At 35.1% G+C, this 25,037-nt stretch overlaps 1 protein-coding gene across 2 annotated transcripts in view; it reads left to right on the top strand.

The window, feature by feature from the left end:
* The window catches only part of Dcc (DCC netrin 1 receptor), a 1,164,132-nt gene that overhangs the window by 556,676 nt on the left and 582,419 nt on the right, over window positions 1–25,037 (top strand). For both annotated transcript variants that reach the window (XM_052742483.1, XM_052742484.1), the window contains exons 4-5: window positions 13,393–13,543; window positions 14,968–15,104. In XM_052742483.1, the coding sequence (XP_052598443.1) occupies window positions 13,393–13,543; window positions 14,968–15,104 (288 nt within the window). The remainder of the gene's footprint in view (window positions 1–13,392; window positions 13,544–14,967; window positions 15,105–25,037) is intronic.

The raw sequence follows: 25,037 nt of genomic DNA, 5'->3' as shown, positions 1-25,037 counted from the left end.
AAGAGTCTCTGTATGGCAGAAATAGCCTTATGAAATGTATTTCTCAAATAACAAGATATGGACTTGAAATTACTCTTTGAATCCTGAGATGCAGAATGGATGCTATATGATGAAATAGGAAGCAATAATCTCATTAAACTGCTCTTCAGTGACCAAGATCACTGCCAATTAGGATTAATATTTATTATGTTACTCCTAATATAATAATAGCAGCTCTCAATGCTGGGCTTAAATATTACACAATGTATGCTGGAAATAATTGTTCTGTCACACCATTTTTGTTGCAGTTAGAGAACAATAGCAAAGCAGAAAGATTTATTTAAAGGCCCTCTGGCAGATTTTCACAATGGTAGATGAGCATCTGCTTTAACTTAGTGACTAGTTAGATTAGCACCTGACACATGAAACAGCCAGACCTTTGAAGCACTGAAGCCAGGCGTTGACATTTGTCTCAAGGTATAGGTATCATCTCAAGTCATAGGCATCACCATCTTCCAATAGAAGACTGTTGGTATGTACTAAAAATCAGCTGTCAGTTTAGCAAGCTTCTTCACTTGTTCCAGTTGGACTTTTTTGATGATTTGCTATATCTTTTACATCACCATCGTCTGTTGCTGCAATTTATACCTTTGAATAGAAACGACTCTTTTCTTATACCCCATGGATCAACCACTTCTAGATTCAAATTTTCTTTTGCACCTTCCTCACGCTGCTCACATTCACAGAACAGAATGGAGTTTAGGGACTTGTTCTACATTAGGATTTGACTTAAAGGAATTTATTGCCTGGTTTGATTTTTCTGGTCAGACTATTCCACATTAGCAGAACAACTGTTTTGCTTTCTTATCATATATGAGCTCAATGGAGCAGTGCTTAATTTCTTTCTAGAATCTTCCTTTGTACTGATAAGTTGGCTAAGTGATTGGTACAAGAGGTCTTGCTTTCAGCCTAAGCGTTCACTGAAAGTCCCTTCCTTACTGAGCTTAATTGTTTCTAGATTTGAATTTAAGCCAAGAGGCATACAACTTCTTTCAATTATACACAATTGACCCAATTTCACTATCACCCTGTCTCAAAAGCAAGGGAGGACTGAGGAGAGGAACATATGGAAACAGTAGAAAATCACATTTACTTTTTTAAGTTTGCCATCTATGCTTTGGCTCCTCAGAATATTTACAGTTGCAACAGGAAAGTTACGCTGATCACGGATCACCAAACATATAATAAGAGTTCAAAATATTGTGAGAATTATCAAACTGTGATAGAGACATGAAGTGAGTATGTGCTGTTGGGCAAATGTGGTTTTGACAAATAAAACAACCCAACAAAAGAGCAATTATTTATAAAAAAAAAAGACAAGAACAGAAAAAAGAAATAAAAATATACCAGCGAACATTACCATAGTATCTTTTAGTAATGAATTCATGCAATTGTCTGTAAGGGATGGTGAGCAATACACTAAAGTGATTTGTGAATTTATCATCAATCTAAGTTGTTATTTCATAAGATAATTAAGATAAAGCAGGGAAGGGAACATTAATGTGAGCACACCCAGCGACAAATGAGCCTAACAAGCCTAGGTGGTTTTTGGAAAATCTTGATGAGAACTTCTAGATCACAAGAGGAATACTTCGTAAAGTATGATATCAGAGGATGTTAAATATAGGATATAAAGTTGAACTCAACATACTGAGAGTCTTAAACCTCATGTCTCGGCATTTAAAGTGAGTTATATTTATCTATAGTTGGGAATCTTTGCAAGTTTTAGGAACAGATGTTGATGTAAGTAGAACCTAGAAAAACAGAAACAAAGAAGCAAATAATAAGTGTCATTCATATACCACTAGACACTTTTCTCTCATACTTCATGTTATGTGAATTAAAGGATTTTTCCATCCATTTAACTTTTTTTGTAAAGGCTACTTTTGAATGTACTGTTTCTGACATAAAAACAGGACACATGTGGCCACTTGAAGATTTGAAATAAATGAAATTACTATCTGTGTTCCTTTCATGTATGTATTTAGGAAAGAATGAATTATGTTAGCATATTATATTAGGCTTCATGTAGTGCAGACTTCCTACACAGCATGATTTATCTGGACCACAGGAAAGGGTCTCAACAAGGACTGCCACAATCTGTTTTCCTAGATTTTGCTCAGATTGAATTAGTGTCCCTATATATTATCATGAGAAATGATTAAGGACATGGATTTAACATCAAACTAAGTACAGATCTTGGTTTCATAACTCCTAGCCGTACAATTTCAGACAAATTACTTAATTTAAGGCATTATCTTGTGGAATGAAGACAGAGCTAGGAAATATTTTGTAGGATAATTGTGAAGATTAAATTGGACAGGCCAAATGCATTTTGTAGACCTCAGCAGATACTGAAATTATTTTTGCATTTTAAAAGCTTCCTCAAACCTAAATAATTTGATTCTCAAGTAAAGATTATTTTCCCGATTATTACATTACTTTTATAATGGGTATATAAGCCAAGCATCCTAGTTGTTATATATCAGTAATTTGCCTAGTTTTCTCCTTTCCTCTTTTATATCTAATCTACAAATACGTGAAAGTATTTACTCTCTAGTATTTTATATTCAGATTTCAACCTAGGCTTTCATTTTTTCTGCTGTACAATATAGGCCACAATGACTTAAATGAGAATGAGAAGGAAAATATGCTTGCTAGTATTTGATCTTCAAAATCCAGTAGCAATTCATCCAAAACTAATGTCCTTTGTTTCTGTCTATCCTGAGAAGATGTCAGATGGGATCTGACTTTGCAAATGTCTTCATGGCCAAGGATACCATTTGTTATTTTGTTTCACGTTCAGTCCCAACCCTGACATTTGTGTATTTAAGAGTTCCTCTTTGCCATGAAAACTCCAGTTTTTAAAAAGTGCATAGAAATTGCAACCAGGCATTAATTATTGATTTAAAAAAATTCACAAATGTGGGATTTTTTCCCATTTTTAGGTTAATAAAAATACTTTTGTCAGTTTATAATTACAACAAAAATCCCTCCCAAAAAATGATTGAATGTCTTCCATTGTATAACGTTGACCAAGATCCATGATACTATGTGGGCCTCTACCATATAGGAGCCACCATCTACGGGAAACTAAGCTGAGCTGGCTCATGAATGAAAGGGCAATCGTGTTATATTAGAATTAGCTACAGGAGGTAAGGCCACATCTTACTGAATGTGAGACTACTGAGATAGCCACTATTTCAATGGGGTTGACAAAATCCTTTCTGGGGCCTAGAAAGATGGCTCAGTGATTAAGAGCACTTGTTGCTCTCACAGAGAGACAGGTTCATTTCCCAGAGCCCACATTTTGCCTCACAAACATCTGTAACTCCAATTCTCAACCATCTGCAACTCCAGTATCCAATGCCCTTTGAGCCTGGAATATGTGTTGTTTCATACATGCATGAAAAACACTCAAATAACTAATAAATCTAAAAAATTAATTTAAAAAGCATTTCAAGTGTAACAATATTTAATATGTTAGTAATATAAATTTAATGAATGTCCTCTGACTTCGAATTTGTCTCTTACTACAATGGTGATATGTCAGTAGGTCCATTAATTTAAAAGGAAAATACTAGGGGAACTATTTTACAATTCAGTCAGCCTGTTAATACCATGTCACAATGATTATCCCATCCCCAAATTCACTAGATTTTTATCTTCTGCTTTACCTTGAGTAATGTTAGATATTAATTATTTTATATTCTTTTAGCTTCTATTCTCTGAAAATTTAATATATCCCAAAAGATAAAAATCAAAACTAACAGTCTCATGATGGGCCTCCAAATAGAGGAATGGGTAGTTCTTAAGAAAGGGTCCTGTGTTCTTCAAAGCACAATGAGGTAAATATATATTCAGTTTTGTCTTAACTACAAATGAGATGGTAGCAGCCCTGTGTGGATGGAACAGAGGACCAGGCAATCTTTTCTGACTCAGATGTGAACAAGAAGCCTTCCCTGAGGGTGTGTGGAAAACAAAACTATAATTTATCAATGCACAAGTGTCAAAAAAAAATATGAAATCACCAGGAAACTTGCTTTTTCCACTGCCTTTGTTTAACACTAATTTCTTCTGAAAGAAAAATAAAAGTATATTTTGTCATAAGGCATGGCTATACCTTTCTTGACTCAACATAGTTAAACAGGAAATAATTCAGATAGTTTCATTTATATATTAAAAACAAGTATTAGAATAAAGAAATCCCCACTTTTCTGGGAAGTTTCAAGTTTATGTGTATATATAAATTATGAAGATTTTTTTAATTCTTTAAATTTCTTTGACACATCATAATAGCAACATTTGTTTCCTAGAATTTTAAGTCAGCTTTAAAAAAAAAAAAAAACTTAAACTGTTCTAAAAATGAAAATTCACTTCCTTCAGACCTGCTTCGGTAATCACTGAACCAAAATTTCTGAGGGACAGAAGGGACTTAGCCATACGGTAGTGACAAGAATAGATGTTCCCCTTTCTTCCAAATCTAACCACAAATAGCAGTAAGTGTGTGTTCATGGAAAAAGAAAGAGGAAATATGAACAGATGTAGGAATATTTACAGAGCAAATGTCATTTTTAGCACCAAATTAGTGTAAATAAGTCAAGAAAATGATAGAAGAACAGCTCCTGAGAAATGGCTCCTTGCATTCCCGTGTTCAAAGCTCCTCAGTTTACAGCAAGATGAAATTTATTCTATTTATTATTGTGAAATACATTCTTGTGACCTGTTGAGATTAGGTTGCTTTTCAGAAAACCAAGCAAAACAAGCAAACAAACAAAAGCCCAAATTCTAAACAATGAATTGGGAGGAATGCCAGGGACAGTTTCACTCTGAGCTGTTTATTATAGCGTAAGGCCTGATGGTGTTTGAGACCTGCAGACCTGCAAAAGCCCAGCTAGAAGGACAAAGGCTGAGCAGCTGGCAGGTGAATGGCAGAGGAACCCAGAGGTGAGAATGCAGATATAGGGAACTGTGAGAATTTAAATGAGTTTGTGACTCTTGGGCCTGAGCAGAAATGAAAAGAATTACCCCATAGAGCAGCTGGCTGAGCCCTTCAGTTTCAGCTGAAAAGGATGTGATAATCCAACCAGGTATGATTTTAATAAAGCACACACACCAAAGAGTATGCAATAGGGAAAAAGGTTTTCCATTCAGAAAGCATGAAAATTAAAACTATTACTAGTTATTCTGAGAGTGACAGTTATTAAACATAGAAAAGAGGTGATTTTTATTTTTTATTTTTTGCTGACACAGATTCCAGCAATCTATAATTTAATTTTCCATGCCTCAGTTATTCTTCAGAATTAGAACATGACTTTAATGGTGAGGTTCCTAAATCATAGTTCTGGAAAATGGTCCCATTGAAGAGAGGCTATCATCACAGGGCAAACATACACACCCACTTATCCAGAATCCTCAGCACCATGTTCCATGATGTAAGATAATTATGATAGAGTTTCCTTCTCCTCTAAATAACAGCTCCAGTTGTATAACTTACATGGTCAAACTAGTTATTTGCTGTGAGGGTCTTTTTTGTTTTTTGTTTTTATTTCATTTTATTTATTTATTATTTATTTATTTATTTATTGTTTTGTTTTGTTTTTTCAAGACACAGTTTCCCTATGTAGCTCTGGCTGTCCTTGAACTCACTCTGTAGACCAGGCTGACCTTGAACTCACACAGATCTGCCTGCCTCTGCCTCCCAGAGTGTTGGGATTAAAGGTGTGTGCCACCACAGACCTGCTCAGCTGGGAGGGACTTAAATAGCAAAGACTTGATGTATTGGGAAAAATCTATACCAAGAGTGAATGAAGAGTGAAATCTTGTTGCTACTGAGACTCATCCTCAATTTGATCATTGTAATGCCCAACGGTACCCTTCATTTCAGAAAATGCCACTCAAAACACCCTATTCTCCAACTGGACTAGGAAATCTTTTGTTTACCTCTTTGTATCAGTGGCTCTGTTCATAGTTGTTGGGTTTAATTTCTGAGTGTATTAATCATAGTTACTGGGCCATAGTATATGGTTCTAGAGGATCAAGGACTAACACTCTAAATAGACTCTTCCTGAATGGAATGATTAGGCTTTTTTTTTTTTTTTTAGCTTTTTGTAAAATTTATTTTCTTGTTTTTGCATCCTACCCAAAGCTTCCCCTCCCTCCCTCTTCCCAGCCCCCCCATTTCCCTCCCACCTCCCACTCTACTCACTCCTCCTCCACTGTTTCTCTTCAGATACAGGCGGGCATCCCATGGATGTCAGTTGGCCATGGTATATCAAGCTGCAGTAAGACCAGCACACCTCCTTGTTCGACATTTTTAAGGTTTCGCTGTTTTATATGATGAAAGTAAAGGTAATAATGATAAGCAAAAGAAGGAGGAGGAACATTAGGAAAAAAGGGATGGGGGAAAGGAAGTAGAGGAAAAGGGAGGAAGAAGTCATAGCATCAGTTTCTACTTGATAGATTCAAAGCTACTCTTGTGTTGGTAGGAAATGCAGTCTTGGTTCTTTCATGATGATTGTTCTTCTGATCTGTCTCTGCTGGTTCTCAAAGAATGGTTCACGGATTTTTAGGTTCTTTGAGGGAATCTGTGAGGTCTGAACACTAGTGCTACATTCTCTGTTGAAGTTTTTGCCATGCTGCCTAAGAATGCTCTTGACAATCAGTAATAAATATTAAGCCTTTTGTATCATTATCCTTGATATCCTATATTTTAGTTTAGTTTTATCTTCTGCTGGTCAAAAATGGAAAATGCATATGAAGGATGTCACAGCGCTGCCAGTGCGCTTTGACAGTATACACTTCTGTGACAACTTGAATCCCAAACAGAATGAGCCACCCTTTTGTTGGCTCCCCTTATGGAACAGTAGCTTGATTAAAAAGGACAATCAAAGGAGGATGGCATCTCTTCAGACATGGATACTTGCCATGTTTTTCATCAAAAGTGAAAGATTTGAATGAGCCACTTGAATAAAAATATTTTCTACCAAGAATGAAATTCAAGCTTCTAAGATAAAATTAGAAATTTGAAAAACTTGTATATTTTACTGGTAGTTTGACAGCTTTCCAACATTAAAAGTCATTTTTATTGGGATTGTTAGCAATAGTAACAAATGATTTTTTTTTCTGTAATGATACATTTCAGCAGTAGGAAGTCCTGTCTTAATAGTGTACTATGCCAGATTACCATCAACTGATGTGACTGAAATCATACATCAATGAATGATCCATTCAAGTACAAGATGAGCCAGTGGATTTTTTTTTTTAATATAAGACAGTACAGAATGTTTATTGATACCATGTTAGATTCCACATCACAACTGTCCAGATATTGGTTGCTAGGAATTGGTATAGTGTTAATGGATAGTTCTACAATTATCTAAAAAGTTTACCAAGATGTGCCTTTGATAGCTACATATCTATTTGAAATTGGACTATTTACATGCAATGCAAAAATACCTATGAGAAATGTGTGAATGAAGAAATCATCTTAACAACCAAGTTATTTTTAATCACGCCTCTCATTCAAGAAATTTATACAAACATAAAAACTAGCACTATTCTCACTGCTGTTTGTCTTTGAAAATCATGTTATTCTTGAAGTGCCACTTTTGTAAAGTTCAGCTACCTGAGCAGAACTCTTTGGAGTTTTCAGTAATAGCCAGCAGTTTCAGATCCTCAGTTGGCATTATCAGGTAATTCTCTTTTTAATGATTTTAGAGTAGTCCACTCCAGCTCAGAGAACTGATGAAGCTAAAGCAGGCCAAAATTTCCATTTTAAAAAGAAGTGAAAAGGATAGAGGATGTGGGACAGACAGTCAAAGGGAATAAATTGCTATGAGGTCGATCAGTGCTCCAAGGCATCTCTGTAGTCCAGGGGAGAACTATGCAAATGTATCACCCTATAATAACTACTTTCTGCTTCCTTCTTTACATACTACTCTCTTGGATTCTAAGGAGGCTTCACTATTCTGCCATTCTGATGGCAGACAGAACAGGAAAAAAAAAAGAAAGAAAATACAAAATCCAAAAAAAGCAAAAACAAAAACAAAAAAACCATGCCAATATTTTTCTTTCAACAGAATAACCTATGTGTTTTAATTCAAGCAGACTATGATCGTTACAATCAATTTAGAATCTCAAGTAATGTAATTTTGTACATATTTATTCATGAGTTTTATATTACAGAAGGTTTCTTTGTAATTATTGATATAAACATTTGTCACCAGAAAATTTTTTATGAATTTTAATGCTAAATATTGCCAAATTTGTTATCTAGTAACCACACTTGCACTCTCTCCAAATTTTATTTTAAAATATTTTAAACCTATAAAACTATCTGAAGTGTATGTGCATTTTAATAAATAACAACAATATGATCTCTCACCCAGTTTATAAGATGTCACTTACAGTCACATGAACCCACCCCCTTTGCTGTAATGGAGGTGTGTCATTAATTCACTTGAAAATATTTCACATCTTCTATTACCTCTATAGCGCTACAGGGACTTGAATAGCTACTGCCCATATAGCTAGAACACAAATGACATGCATCATTAATTACTAATTCCATCCTGTTTTTAATTAAAGTCAATTTAGACCACAAGAGTTATAATGTACAATTTCTAGTTTTTCATTAAACTACTAAGGCGCTTAGAGGGAGAATTTTCATTTGCTTTTAAATATTTGCCTGGAGTTTTAGTCATTAACTTTTGTGATTTTTTTCTTCTCTTTGTAAAAGTTCTATACACCTTGCCACAGTGGAGTTTAAAATAACTCTTCAATTTAAAAATACTACATGCCATTTTGAAAAACCTTTAGAAAATACAGAGAAACTTAAAGGTGAAAATCAAAACCACCTGCAGTTCTATCACACACAGTTAACCTTGACAATCGTCTTTCTTCTACTAATTTTAAAACAGTGATATGTTATTTTCCAATGCCTCTTTAAAATTTTCACTTTAAAGCTTATATAATAAAGGGGAGGAATAATGAATTTGAGTATTGTCTCCATGGACGGCCAGGTGATCCTAACATTATTAAGACCCGAAATCAAACAAAGACAATAACCTCAATGGCGAGTGGGTATTCTAAATTGTGCAGATGGGTGGTCTTGCTTTCATTGTTACGTGTTTGTTCCGGTTGCTATTCTATTGCAGAATAGCTAACAAAATGTAGTCCCTTGAGACAGGGGAAGATTTATTGCCTCTTTTGGTTTAGTAACGCCTCACAGCAATTTCTGGTTTGGGGGGGGGTGTTCATTTAAGATTGTCTTCTTCACAATCTGGCAGTTAGGTTGGGGACTGTCACCTGGGACTCCACTACCATCCATGGATTTTGTCACTCTTCAGTTAGACTCTGAGAGCAATGATAGAATGTCTTTTTGAGTTCTCAGTCCTCGAACTCACACAGAGCAACCGCTCTACAGCCATCTGCAAGCAAAACACAGGTCACATCAGAAAGTAGCACAGAGAAAGAGCCACTCAGTTTGCAGAGGGAGGCGCTTCAAGTATTTTGTGCTGATATTCAACCCGAGGAGGAGTTAATTAATTAACGAAGCAATTCCACATAGTTTATCTAACAGTCAAAAGAGGTTTATTTTGGGACGATTTACAACCAGCAAAGGGATCGGTTACAGGATCCAGAAGAGGTGAGGTGCAGTCCAATGCGGTTCTCAGGAGAACTCTGACTTGGTCTGCAACCCAGCACCCAGGGTCAGGAGGTAGCCAAGAGAGTGAGCACTTATGCATCTCAGGTCTTAAGGGTCCAAAGAGGCCCCAGGGGCAGATCATAGGCAGTTGTAGCAGTTACCTGCTACCTCACTAGGGGCAGTGCTTCAAGGTCAAACCTGGAACAGCTACCCACTACACACACCCACCATTATGACAGAGTAGAAACCCGCCAGTACCTGACAGGAACACGTTTTGTCTTGGTGAGAGTAGAGAAGTATTCAGTCACTTTAGAAGAAATCTGGAAGTTTTCTCCAAAACTAAACATAGTTTTATCACACAATTTAGGGATTCTGCTCTGAGGCATTGGACTCATCTGTAAACAAGACATGTATACCTTTAAGGCTCAGAGAATATTATAGAAGAGGGGCAGGAAACATTTGAGAACCAGATGATAGGGTAAAGCACATTGAAATGCCATCATCTAGGCTTGGTGTAACCATTGTTATTATGAGCTCATAACTGCAATTACATGCCTTGACCAGATACTAGACAGGCACTGCCAATACCCAGTCACATAAAGGGACGGCTCATGGCCATGGCCCTTCTACTATTGGCTATTGATGGTTTCTGGGAGAGGGATTTTATTGTCTCTAGTTGAGTACCTAATGCTGAGCTGATCAGGCTCCAATGGGTAGCTCCAAACCAACTTGGATAGGCCTAGTTAAACTCAGTGGGTCACAAAACAAAACACAAGAAGTAGATTTTTAAGTACATGGAGGGGATAGATAAGGATACTAAGGGGGAAGGAGTGGGGCATGAGAGTGATCAGTATGCATTGTGCACATGTGTGAAATTGTCAAATGACAAATCTAATTAAAATACTTAAAATCTATGTATACTAATAGAAGATTTGTTCATAAATGTCAAACACTGAGAATAACTAAATTATCCTTCAATTGGTGAACTAAATAAGCTAAAAATAAGCACAAGCTGGGCATACTGATGCAATTACATACTGTCCAACAATAAGGACAAGTTTATCCACCACAAAATGAAGAAATGTTAAGGATATAATGCTGAGGTTAAAAAGTGCAGTTTTAAAAGGTAGCATATAATATGATTGATAATTATATGAATAATACTACTTAATTAACCTATAATCTGTCATGTTACTCAGGGAAAACCTTAACACAGAGAAAATGCAAATAGTTTCAGTTCTCAAAAATGTTGAGCCATGTAAGTAGTGAAATGATTAGTTATCTCTTAAGTTTTAAAGTAGGGCTAATAGACAAAAGATGAATAAGTAAAGACACAGCATACTCTAATGATGGATATATGACTTGCATTTATACAAGCCTATGTAAAATAATTAGCCCTAATTTAAACTATGGAGATAATTTAATAATGGTGTTAACCTTGGTAACAACTGAGCTATACTAATGTAACATGTTCATGATAGGGGAAATGGTGGCAGAAGATGGGGACCTGATATTAAGGAACTACCCCTGTTTTATTTGTTCAAGTTTTTGATACATTGAATAATTTTAAAGTATTCAAATATGAATTATTTTATGTGGTGGTTGTGTTTTCTGATAAAATAAAATACAATTATTCGAGTTGCAGTATTTATTCCTTGATTGGCAAATAATTTACCTGTATAACATCCCAGGTAAAATTTCCTTTGGGTAGAAAATGAAATTAAGCAGATCTCATCTGGGTGAGACATAGCAGCTTTGTGCAGCATATATAGGAATGGTATTCCTGGAAGCATGTGGTAAGGGGATGTCTCTGAATGAATTGTCTGCCTTTGTAAGGACAGATACATACAAATGCACATCATGGGGATTTGTCCATTTCAGAAAATGTTTTCCTTAGGCAGTGTTATCTTATGAACCACATTTGTTTATTCAAAAGTCACTTTTGAGAATGGAGATAAAATATGCCATTTCATGGTTTCCAAAAATTTTGAGGCATTTTTCAGCAACATTGGTTTAATAACAATTAACACATTTGGAAAATGTTTTAAATGTTTTCATATTGAAGATGATTTAATTCTGTTATTGAAATTACCAGAGACAGATATAGAAAGATGAAGAAAGTGTAAATTTCTATACACAGAGTATTTAAGATGAAAATTAATTACTAGCCTAGTAATTTGTTTTTCTTCTATGACCCCACACTTAAAGAATGAGAGGTTGAATCTGGCTAAGGACAATAACTGTATTTAAATGCATTCCAGGTCCTTCTCCCAAAATTTTCTATGAGATCAGCAGCAGTCTGCATTATGGCATTGTATCTAATCTCATTTAGTGACTTCGCATTCACCTCTCTCCTAGATGTAGGATTTCATCACCTCTTTGCACTCAGGTTTTACTTTTGAGTGTACAGTACTACTGACAGGTTAATTCTACATATTCCATTAGGTTATACTTTTGATTAAACTTTCCTAGAGGGGTGTGGATTTTAATTGGAGTGAGGAAACTTAGTAATATATCTTTAATAAATCAACTCTGATGGACATTGATGAACAGGTTAGACCAGAGGATAAGGCCATTTTATTGATTGATAAGTCTCTAGGCATTATGCCTGGAACTCACATAATGAAAAGAAAGGTGCTCTTTATTCTGAAGAAGATTTTCTGAGTGTTGAACCTATGCTTAGGCTCTGAATTTCTGCTTACTCCACATGGTGAAAATTCAATGGGTTGTTAGTCAAGTGAGGGTAAGAATGAAGCTCATGAGTCACTAGATTGCACATCCATGCTGGTAAACATGGATAATACATATACAGATGAAACAGTGTGAGTGATGAAGTGTAGGGAAGCTGATTTCTTGATTTGCCCAAGTTCTTAGCAATGGGGACAAGCTCAGTCTTCGGAAAGATTTTAAAATTTTATAATGAAAACAAAACTAAACCATAGCCTGATTTGTTTTTAGAAATCAAGCAAGAAAACTAAAGCAAGCATACATAACTTCTGCTTGGAAACAGCAAATAATTCCTCAAAATTGTATATTCTAATACACTCTTCATATGCTATCTAAAACCATACTAATATGTTTATTTATCTTACATATCTATACATAAAAGTGATTTTTTTTGTTGTTTTTTGGGACAGGGTTTCTCCATGTAGTTTTGGTGCCTGTCTTGGATCTTGCTCTGTAGTCCAGGCTGGTCTTGAGCTCACAGAGATCCACCTGCCTCTGCCTCCTGAGTGCTGGGATTAAAGGTGTGCACCACGGCTGCCTGGCCCATAAAAGTGATTTTTAAAAAGCAAAAGAAAGTAGAATCATGGTTAGTTGCAGATCAAGTGAACCATTAACAGTTTTTGATGATAACATTTAGACTAGTTACTGATAAAATTGACTCTTTTTCCAATGAAGACAAAGTCTGGAGCTCAAATAAGGATCAGTAGCATCTACCTTATGCCTTTTGCCTTATATTTTGATTTCTTAGCAGCTAAGAATATTCTAGTATCAGGATTCTACACTCTGGTAGTAGAGAAACTCTTTCAGAACTTTAATCCTTAAATTTTCCTGGCATTCTTCTACTTTTCAGACTTTATTCTTCATTATCTTAAATCAAAGTAATGACAAATATAATTCTAGCTATAATTTTTATGATATATATAAGATATTTATGATGTATATGAAATATATGACCCTGTGGTTTTTTTTCCCCATAGATCCTGGGCTGCACAGGCAGCTGTATTTTCTGCAAAGACCATCTAACGTAGTAGCCGTTGAAGGAAAAGATGCTGTCCTGGAGTGTTGTGTTTCTGGCTACCCTCCGCCAAGTTTCATCTGGTTACGGGGCGAGGAGGTTATCCAGCTGAGGTATTACACAACTGGGCCCTTGAGAACTATATACTATTACTTCTCACTTTCTGATAGGCAACAAAATTTCCAGTTTCCTCATAGTAATTACATTTGTTTTCTAATTCTTTGGCATGATTAGTGTATAAAAGATATTTAACCATCAGAGTTTAATGGTTAGATGATGAAGAAAGAAGTAAAACATTATGGGATCAATTCTAAAGGGAAACTGAATTAGCGTGACATTGGAATGCAAGGTCAATCAGATGATGTCATCACAGGAATATGATAAGGAGAAGGTAGATCTATGTTTATAACACAATGAGCACACACACACACACACACACACACACACACACACACACACACACACACACATTGCACATGCACACACAGATTACCTAGCTTGTTGTGCAATCATTTCATATTACATGCACATGTATTTATTTCACATTCCATATATAGAAGTACCACATGGTATACCATAGATATAAACAATCTCTCATCATCAATTATATTTAAACCATGCTAACAATAGAAAACATTGCTTCAGTTTAATGCATTACATATCATTTTAAGCTCTGCAATGATATTTTAGTTCCAAATATGCCTGTTACTATCCCAATTAACATAAATATAAGATGATACTGGAGAGAATGATTCACATTGGATTAGCCCAGGATTAATAATAACGGAGAATTAGAAAACAAGTCCATAGTTGAATGGACTACTTAGTCTGAAACATGTTGATTAAATGGGTCTCACTTAAGAAATTAAATTCATTGATTAGAATGATTGGTATACCCCTTTTAACACATTTCATTTCTGTGATGGGATGTGCACATAGATCATAAATTATTGTTTAAATTTTGCCCATTTTAAGTAAATATTTAGGCAACAATAAGACACACTACGCCATCACAATGTTTCTGAAGTAATGAAGGTATCCAGGAAATCTGGTTAGTGCCTCACTTTGACATAGTTGGATGCTTTTGGTTCAATTGAAATGGGACTTTGTAAATGGTGACTGAGTTATATGACAGAGTAGAAGACATTGATTTCCACCTTGGGGAACCACTTCTTTCACCTTGACACCCTAAAATTTAAAATGATAGAATCATACTAAATTATTTGGAAATCTCTTATTATTGCTTTTAGAATAGAAATTTATTATTCTATACATTATTAGATTTCTTCTATAAATATAATTTATTAGTATTACATTTAATCTAGTTCATCTTTGAATTAATACAAAGAGCTTCCTCATGGGAGTTTACCTTGAATTAATACTAGTTCAAAAAGTGAGATATTACAGATCCTTGATGACACAGGGATTTTATCTCTTCAGATTTACATTTGTAAAATTCATTAGCACTTCTGAAATCTTGCCTCATGTTCAAATATGTTAACTGGCCATCTCAAAGCATGTGGCCTCTTTCTTACAGGTCTAAAAAGTATTCATTGTTGGGTGGCAGCAATTTGCTCATCTCTAATGTGACAGATGATGACAGCGGAACCTATACTTGTGTTGTCACATATAAGAATGAGAACATTAGCGCCTCTGCAGAGCTCACAGTCTTGGGTAAGTCAGTGATTGCAGATGAGTTTACATTATACCTTTCAAAATATACCACTATAACATTTTAAGTGCTTATCACTGATTGCTTTCCATGTTTATTAGTGTAAAATTGAACGGTCCCAGTATTCTGTGCATGCTCTTGCTCTGCTTTGATTAACTGCACAAGGGTTAAATGCAGTGTTTGAATGTTGCTCATTGATTAAAAGCCACATATATTACTCTTGACTTATTTTAGTGATGTGCTGGAAAGTTCCAGAAAGTGTTAATGAACAGATGTGTTGAATAACAATGAATACTTCTAAAAATATCATACACACAGAAAGTAAGTGATGAAAAAAAATGATAGAAATTATATAAAAGTGTGCATGAGTGGAAAAGCTGATGATACTTGAAATAATGTCTCTGACATTAAATTCAGAATGCTGAAAAGATTGATATATTAATATGGAATAACTGTAGGTGTCGTGTTGAAAGTAAACAACTAAAATCCAGTATGTTTAAGGAAAACTTGCATAACAAGAATGCAATTTAGGGAGTTTAAGGAACATGAATGGATTTATGTCCTTCAGGAAAGCAGGAATGCCTACCCCATATTGAAAATTAAGAATGATGATCTGTGGTACTGCTTAGTCAAATGAATATCTTATCATGGTCTTGAAATTCGTTTTACCTATTTTTGACCTCAGTTATATACTTTGGAGAAAATACTTTAATATTTTATTTTTCTTTCCCTTTTTCTGTATATGACAAAAATGTCTACTTGTTTTTCAGTTTTTCCTATGAATAAAGTCTTTTGGTATTTTCAAAATTCCAAGAAAAACCACATGCTGTTTATAAATTATTCTGTACAAGTTAAAAGATATTAGTGTGTATAAGATGTGTCTATCTGCTGAGCTATATCATATAACTAGCATCCATTTTGCTTTAGATTTAAAGGATGGGGAAAGGATAATAGGATAGATGGCGGCTTATGTAATAGAGTTGCTTATTTTCTCATAAAATTTAAATTCTAAAAACCTAATGTGCAAACGATATTAATTCTTTGGATTTAGAGATGTCATTACTTTAACTAAAATATTAACAGCCGTCAAGCTGGCAACAATTTACATTAGTCATGTTTTTATATTTCACTAGAGCAAAGAAAAGAAAGCATTTGTAATATCAAGGTAGGGTGACACACACTGCTGATCAGAAATGGTCATGTAATGTGATCTTGACTGATCGTTTGATGACTGTGGTTATTTAATAACCTAGAATTTAGACTGCTTGTAGATGAAGTCAAGTTTTACATGAACTTATTAGACTACAACACTGTGTTGACAACTAAATTAACCGTATTTGAGTGCTGATACCCAAGGACACATTGAAGTTATCCACATTATACCTGTGTCGACATGTGCATCTGCATGTAGACTGATATTCCTTTTACTGTATGAGTTGTATCATTGCAAAACACCCATATAGTTTTTAATGCACTTAAATCTACCCAAAATGGAAAAGCAACAAAAATAATTTCTCACACTACATGATATATTTTCTGTCTTTCTTAGGGAAACTTTTTTGGTAGCTTGGCATGGTTTGTTCCAGAAAATCCCATGTCTCACTGAAGCATGTATGTCCACATACACAATAGAACCATATGAACATGGGTTGCCTCTGGATTCATACCTATTCTAGGGAAAAATCTCTAGTAAAACAAAGCTAGTGTATCCCAAACATTTCTCTTTATTATGTGATAGAAGAATTTCATTATATTAATATTGACAATAACAAGTTATGCAATAAATTCTGTAATATAATCTGATTATATATATTATATATATTCACACATATGTGAAGCACATAGTCCTGTAAATATGTACTTGAACATGTATATGTACATGTTAATATACATGAACATTTATGTACACCTATATGTTTGTATGTACACATATAGATACACACATAAATAAAAATCATCACTTATTGAATGCCTAAATTATGGACCAATTACTCTTCAAAAATCTCCTGTGGGAGGTGTATAGAGAGAGCACATTAAATAGCTGTGATCTTCCTTGCTCTAGTTCTATATAAGTTTAGGAAATGAAACAGACTAAGACATCTTAAACAACATCTTTATTCTTTTAAATGGCCGGTACTGAGAAGGTTGATTGTAACTAGGTGAAAATGAAAAGCCTGTCTGGTCACTGGCAGCACTGGTGTCACTCAAGAGTTGTCTTGTCTTGCCTGGAGATCATTGGCAGTGGAGAGGAATTTGCTCTCCTCTGTTTCTGAGAAAGAGGTTTAGTGGTAAAGGGCTCTTTCTGACTTCCTGTCTAACCAAGTTCCTTGAGTCATTTTCCCACTCAAGTCCCCTTTGATTTAATGAAGGGTGAGCTTTGGTGAAATGGAGGGACTGCTAGCATCTCCCTAGATGAGTCTGTTTGAGTAGATGATATCTTCACACTGGGGAAGAAACATGACCTTCCCTAACAGAGGGTTTCATGTCAACTCTATCTGATGAATGAGTTCTTCTTAGATAAATAAATGTCCCAAGGAGGGATCCAGGCTGAAATCTAACCTGTTTGTTCCCATAGCCCCAGGCCTAAGGTAAATTGTCTTCCTGGTACATACATTTCTCAGTTGTTTTTTCTTCTGAAACATATATGCAGTGAGGTAGATTGTGTAATATGTATGAAGCAATTCTGAAATTTCGTAATTCATGATGTAATCACACCTAGTAATATATGAATTTATTAGGACTATCTCAAGAGAATAGGAGAAGAAAGGATGGTAAGGTACAAAGACTGAAAAAAATGGCACTGTTCTGTGAAAATAAGGTTAAAGTAATTTTCATACTCATAGCCGACGAAGAGGCAGCAAATACATAATTGGTATCATGTATTGATGACTATCTTATTTTTCACATTCTATAATCATAAAATAAATGTGAAGGTATAAAATTAAAGGATGCTTTATTTAAAATGAGGACAAATAAATGCTAAACAACTCAGAAAAATGTTTATAAAAATCAAACAAAATAAAAGGTCTGGACTTTTTATGTACTGGATAAGAAGAGTTTTTTGTTTTGTTTTTTTTGTTTTTGTTTTTGTTTTTGTTTTTAGTTTTATGATTATTGGTGTTTTACCTGAATGCATGTCTGTGTCAGAAGCCCTTGAACTGGAGTTACACAAAGGTGTGAGAAGCCATGTACATGCTAGAAATTGAACCCCAGTCCTTTAGAAGTGCAGCCAGTACTCTTAACCCCTAAGCCATCTTTCCAGCCCCAAATAAGCTCAGTTCTTAAATGACATCCTGCCTAGACCAGGCTGCCAGTGAGCAAGCACTCTTGTTTCTCTCACTGAGTTACAATCAACACTCTCAGCACTGGCCATTTAAAAGAATGATGATGTTGTTTGAGATGCCTTAGTCTTAGTTTTTCCAAACTAGAATTTGAATTAGAGCAAGGTCCACATTTGCGTCACCTACGGGAGGTGAATGTTATATTGTAGGATTTGTGTTTTCACTTAGAGATGAGTTATAGCATCCTCTCTGGTCCTCTGTGTATTTTTGAATATTTTTCTGTATTTTCTTTTAAGTAGTTTGAACTGTTTGTGTTGTTAAATTATATTTGAAAAGAAACACACACACACACACACACACACACACACACACACACACACACATCACATACAAACCCTACATACCCAATCACTAAATATTTATTTATTCATTTTCAAAGGAATGTAGACCTGTTTGAACTCTCATCAACCATATAAGAATTTACCCTACCAATAGAGTGAATCTCTCAGTTCCTTATCTCACAATTACTATCATGGAATCTCATTTTCAAAATTTACATCTCTGTGGCATTACATTTTCTTTTTAATTTAATTTAAAAGCTTGTTTTAATTTCTTTTTACTAGACATTCGCATTTCCAGTTTTGTAAAGTTGCAAACATTTTTTTTTTGGCATTTAAGTATTTGTTTAAGCACATGTCTTTGTTTAACAGGAACTCCTTTCAAATAGGAAGGCTATACTTATGCTGTGTATATGGATACATATTAATGGATGAAGTTGCTTTATTTATAGTCAGTGGCTTCTTAGCACTAAATTTATATTTTTATTATAAATAATTCTCTTTCCAAAAATCTGCTTATAGACTACATATTGAATGTGTCATTTGGAAGCATCTTGAATTTTCTTAACAAATAGATGATCTATGTTATTATCTTAAGATTTGTATTTTCATTTCATTTATTTTTTTCCCTAAAAATCACCATGGTAACTGGGTATACATTTTAATCATCTCCCATAGAAATTTCTGACTGATAACTACTACCAAAAACTTGATTTACTAAAGAAGTTGGTTGGAGTCTGTTGTGACTAATCTTAGCTCTGAAAACAAATGTTCATATTATAAAGTGTTTTATATAGTGTCAGACTGTCCTAATATAAAATTAGTGTCACTCTAGTAGACTGTTTATTTGAAAACAGAATTTGTTGACTTTTAGGAATGTATGCAGTGAAGAGAAAGGATCCTTATTATCAATTTTATTCAAATGTATTTTCCTAACTTTTAAAAATTGAAGCATAGTTGTATTTTTCATAAGATTCAAGTCCCACAAGAAATATAAACTTGTACTTATAAATCTTTAATCATGCATTTTATAAGACTCTTGTTTTGCTTACAACTGTGATCTTTCTTGAGCATTCACTAGCTTTGAATGTGAACCTTTCTGAACTCATGAATGTGAACCTTTCTGAACTCATGACTTTTTAATTTTTCCAAACATTGAGATTACAGGGAATGTTTCTGCCCTTTTCAGTAATTTGAGTCAATAAACATCAACTATAATGTAAAGTGTAGCATTTAGATTGCATTCTGATAAAATGAAAATTGAAAGTTTATTCCACAAAATCAGGATAACTTTTGTTCAAATAAATAGCATTAATAAATTTGCAGATATATTTTAATAACAACCACTTGAGTTTGTATTTCTGAATGTACAGATAAACATCAGTAGATATCTGTGAACATTTTTTGACATTAACATGGTACTTGGATGTCAGAAAGCCACAAAAGCTTTGAAACCTAGGTTTAATGGACTTGCAATGCAGTTACAAATTTCTAAGTTGATTTGTCCAATGCTTGGAAGGCATTTTAGTATTCTTTGTAAACCTGGAATGTGTGAAGATTTAAATAATTGATATCGTCTGTGTATATTTTTTTTCTCATTGTGACTGACATTAACAAGTTAAAGAAGGATTTATTTGCTTTCACAGTTTCTGTGCTCTTAGTTCATGGAAACTTGGCCTTGCCACTGTGTATTTGTAGGGCAGGGCACCACAGTAGAGGGTATCGTGGCCCAGAGCTTTAAACCTCATGGTCTTAAGAAGCAGAGAGAAAGAGCAAGAAGTGTTCAGGCACAAGGCATGTCCTTCAAAGGCTCACTTCACTCAAGTGAACTACTTCCTTGTGTGATGCCCTGACTTCTACAAAATTTCCCCTCGGAATTCACAAGTGGGTGATCCCATCGATGGTAGCAGGACTCTTCAGGGTTCACTCTATCAGTAGAGCCATCAGTTGGGAAGCAATCCTTCAGCATACATGCATATTCAAAACATTCACAGGCTCTGTTCTCACAGAAGCAAAGTCTGGCCTCAAGGTATAAGATCAGGAAGGGGCCTAAAAAGAAGAATGCTGATAGATGGTCTCTGAAACCTGTGGTCCATTGTTCAGCTTTCTACAGGCCCACATTGGAATGCCAAAATGTTGTTAGTTGTTTTGCTCTTTTTAGGGGCCTGCCGTTCAAATCACAAATAAACCACACATGGAGGCTTATTCTTTATTATGAATGCCTGGCCTTAGCTTGGCTTGTTGCTAGCCAGCATTTCTTAAATTATCCTATCTACCTTTTGCCTCTGGGCTTTTACCTTTCTCTTTCTTCTGTATATCATACTTTCATTCTTACTCCATGGCTGGCTATGTGGCTGGGTGGCTGGGTGGCTGGGTGGCTGGCCCCTGGAGTCCTCCTCTCCTTGTTCTCTTGCTTCTTCTTCTTCCTTCTATTTATTCTCCCTGCCTGCCAGCCCTACCTATTCTTTCTCCTGCCTCACTATTGGCCATTCAGTTCTTTATTGGATCATCAGGTGTTTTAGACAGGCACAGTAACGCAGCTTCACGTAGTTAAACAAATGCAGCATAAAAGAATGCAACACATCTTTGCATCATTAAACAAATGTTCCACAGCATAAACAAATGTAACAAATCTTAAGATTACATTCTACAACAGTAGACAGTATATATAAATAAATATATATATATATTTATATATATATTAGGGATTATATATATATAAATATATATATATTATATATATATATATATATATATATATATATATAATCCTTAGTATCCTAGTATCATGGTTCTTACTTTTATAAACCTTATAACCATTTCTTAAAGAAATAAATAATTTTGTTTTTTTCCAATCACATATTCAATGTCTTTTTCCTATATCTTGAGTTATAATCTAATTATAATTTAGAATATATTTCTATTCTTCTCCCCAGCTGTCCCTCTTGACCCTCATACACAACTCTGTGTTTACTGTGAGACAAGCCTCAACAAACGTACAGGAGATTTGCTCCTGTTTCAGTTCAACATTGATCTGGAATCTAAATTTAGCATCTGAATCAATGCAGACATGCATACTGTATGAGGTATTTAGTCTCTCATCAATAAAGTAGGAATTTTAAAATGACCTGTTCACAGTTCATGACCGCACAGAAGGACATGAATGGAGAGGTCACTTAGGAAGGGCTCCCCACTAAGAACCACAGGCCTGACACTGATAAGTAAATGAAACATTTTTCAACTTTTCTGGGAAGAATTCTGTAATTCCCTTTAAAGCAGTCTGCATCAATAAAAAATAATAAAGTATGAAAAGCATAACAATGTATACCTTTTTTTCCCTCCTGTTTATTTCCTTTAACAAATCTCTGGGAAAATGCTAACTGGGGATCATAGGTGTTTTCCCAGGGCATTTATAACTCTGTTAAGTCAAACTTTTTTTGGCAATTTGGAAGCATAAAACTTAACCTAAAATTTTTCCACGTCATCTTCTGTGTGAGTAGCCTACTCCAGTTCCTATACTGCTTGTGTTTAGACCGCTCCTGGGGAAGGAAGAAACTAAGTTAGGTGTCTGAAACCGAGGATTTGCCCTTGCAGAGTCTGTCCTCCCTTGATCAGTGAGGACCTGGAGGTTGCCCCATTTGGGTGTGTTAATCATGGCGTTTCCTATCCATCTAAGCAGCTCTGCCTTCACAGATTCATTTAATACACAGTCATCAAGTCACTCAAGGGTTAGATCTGTGTCCCCGAGGTTTTGCTGTATGTAGAGCTCATAGAATACTTACTTGAACGTAGTGAAGGCTCAGTCACTTAACTGTGACTTTGTGGAGAAGTCAGGGGATATATGGGGCTGATGCTTATGTGGGGTACTATAGCTACAGACTTTCTATACTAGAAAGAACGAACTCTAACATAACCATAAGAAATACACTAAGTTCTTAAATAAGTAAGTAATCCATTATTACCATTATCATGTGTTTAAAAATGTATTAAATTTTAATATACTTTGATAAGGTTAACAGTGTGGTAGGTTTAAACCTGCAGCACCACAAACACATGACTAAAGTGTCCTTGCAGCTGTGATGTCACTAAGTGATAGCGATTTTTAAGTTTCATCGTAATTTTGGGCCCATCATCATATATACAGGCCATTATTGACATACATTGCACAACACACAGATATAAGCTTATGTGTACATACATAAGTATAATAGATAAATGTCATAAAAATATATCAATAGACTATCTCCAAGAAAATCTATCTTCAAAACTGACTTCTATATTCTTTCACATGTGAATGAATATAATATTCCTAGCATTCAGTAATAGATTCTTCTACTAGCAGGTTTTAAGCAAGATAGAAAGATTTAGAAAAATAACAGAAGAGAGGTTGGAGGAGAACAGATCAAGATATATAACAGTCGGGTGTGATGGCACATACTTGTCATCCAGCACTGGAGAAGCTGCACAGGAGGATGGAGAGTGTGAGGCTAGCCTGGACTACATAGCAAAAACCCACCTCCCCTCCCCCCCAAATGTAAATAAAAGTTAAACATGTGCTAAAATCTGGTTTCTTATGATGTGAAAGGTTTAGATTACTACTTCACTGTCTGATAAAAATGACTCTCAATAATAATAAAGATGCTTGGATATATACCAACTGAACCAGCTGTAGGCTGAAGTGAAAAAGGAACCACGGTGCTTATCATAACCAGTAACCAATAGAGAAGAGCTTCTCTGTGTTGAACATTCTACCCAACAGTATGGGGGTCTCAGAAAGGAAAGCACCACTTAGGCCTAGGCTTCCAAGACTGATTGGGTCAAAAGCTAAGACACAGGCAATTACAGAAAATCCAAAGTGATATATGGACAGTAAGAGAGGCAAAGGGTCTGATGAATATATGATGATCAGAACATTGGATTTCCATATATGGGAGCTGAAAGGAGAACATTACTGATTGAAAAAGAAAAAGAAGCGTGACTGTTCAGAGAAGAACAAGAAATGCAGGAGGAAATAAGGACATATGTAAAGATTGTTGTTAGGAATGCTGCACTGGTTTGGAAAACTGGTCCAGTTTCTGAGTGCTCTGCTAACACTACGGTTGGATTTTATCTTTAGTACAATGGCATTTCAGTGCTAAGCACACTGATGTGTCTTTTATTAGCTGTCTCACTGGATCCAGGTAGGTAATCCTCAATTCCTTCACCTTTAAAAGTATGATAATTACTTCTTTGTAGGGTCTGGTGACTGCTTAGATGTATGAATAAAAAGAGGAAAATATTCAAAACAGCAAGGTACAACTTTGAATGTGCTAGGATATCAAGAAAAAACAAAACAACTACAACAAAAGCAAGTTTCTTCCAGCCTTCAGAAGAAGCCCTAAGCTCAGTTGGAAAGATTAAGCAAAGGCAAACAAAAGTAAAAACAAATGACACATTATTAAAACATCCCTTGCAGTCTCTCTTTACCCATTTTGTTTTTCATGCACAAAATGTTTACAGCAGTAACTGTCCCTTTGTAATTCCCATGAATTGCAGAGGAGTCAACATAATGATGTCCTGATGATACACAGGGATGTTATTGGCAGTAATCACTAGAAACACAGACAAAAATTAGGACTGTGGCAGAAGGATGATATCCATTTGTGAGGCATTTTACATCTGACTTTCTTCTGTGCTGCTCACACCCTGCTGTTTCTGCTTCACATCCCAGCTAGATAAGAAAATACTTAAACACAGAGACCACGCCTTCCTCAGCTTGAGGCATACACTTGGATTTTTTTCTTTGGCTCTTCTGAGTTACAAAATTAAGAGACATTATAAAATGTGCAACAGAAACACTGTCTAACTCTCCATCAAAATATTTTACAAGCTTTCCCTTGAAACTCATGATTCTTTTCTACACTATAGATTATTGTAATAAACTGAGCTGTGGCCTCTCAAAATTATTATGTTGGATGCATAACTCTCAATATGCCTGTATTTGGACAAAGGCATTTTAGGAGTTAATGAGGGTAAACTGAAGTATAAGATACAACATGTAACTGGGTTATTGTTTGCAAAGGAACTTTCTCATTGTGCAACAAATAATAACTGGTCATTAATATAAACAGGTCTTTGTTGAAGAGTATGCAAAAACCTCTTACAATATAACACAGTTGGGTGATCCCCACACATCTCATCACTCAGATAACTTACAGGTCTATTAACAGTGAGACTGATAAAGTATTACTTATTTAAAAATTCAGATTATCTAAAAATAGGAAAAAAAACAGAAAATTATCTGGTGTGGACATTTTATATGTGTTTTTGTCTCTGA

The sequence above is a fragment of the Peromyscus californicus genome, unplaced genomic scaffold (genome assembly GCF_007827085.1).
Source record: "Peromyscus californicus insignis strain IS unplaced genomic scaffold, ASM782708v3 Scaffold_17__1_contigs__length_78620276, whole genome shotgun sequence".
In the NCBI taxonomy this organism is placed as follows: domain Eukaryota; kingdom Metazoa; phylum Chordata; class Mammalia; order Rodentia; family Cricetidae; genus Peromyscus; species Peromyscus californicus.
The sequence above is the reverse complement of the archived record's forward strand: the minus strand, read 5'-3'. Positions and strand labels throughout refer to the sequence as shown.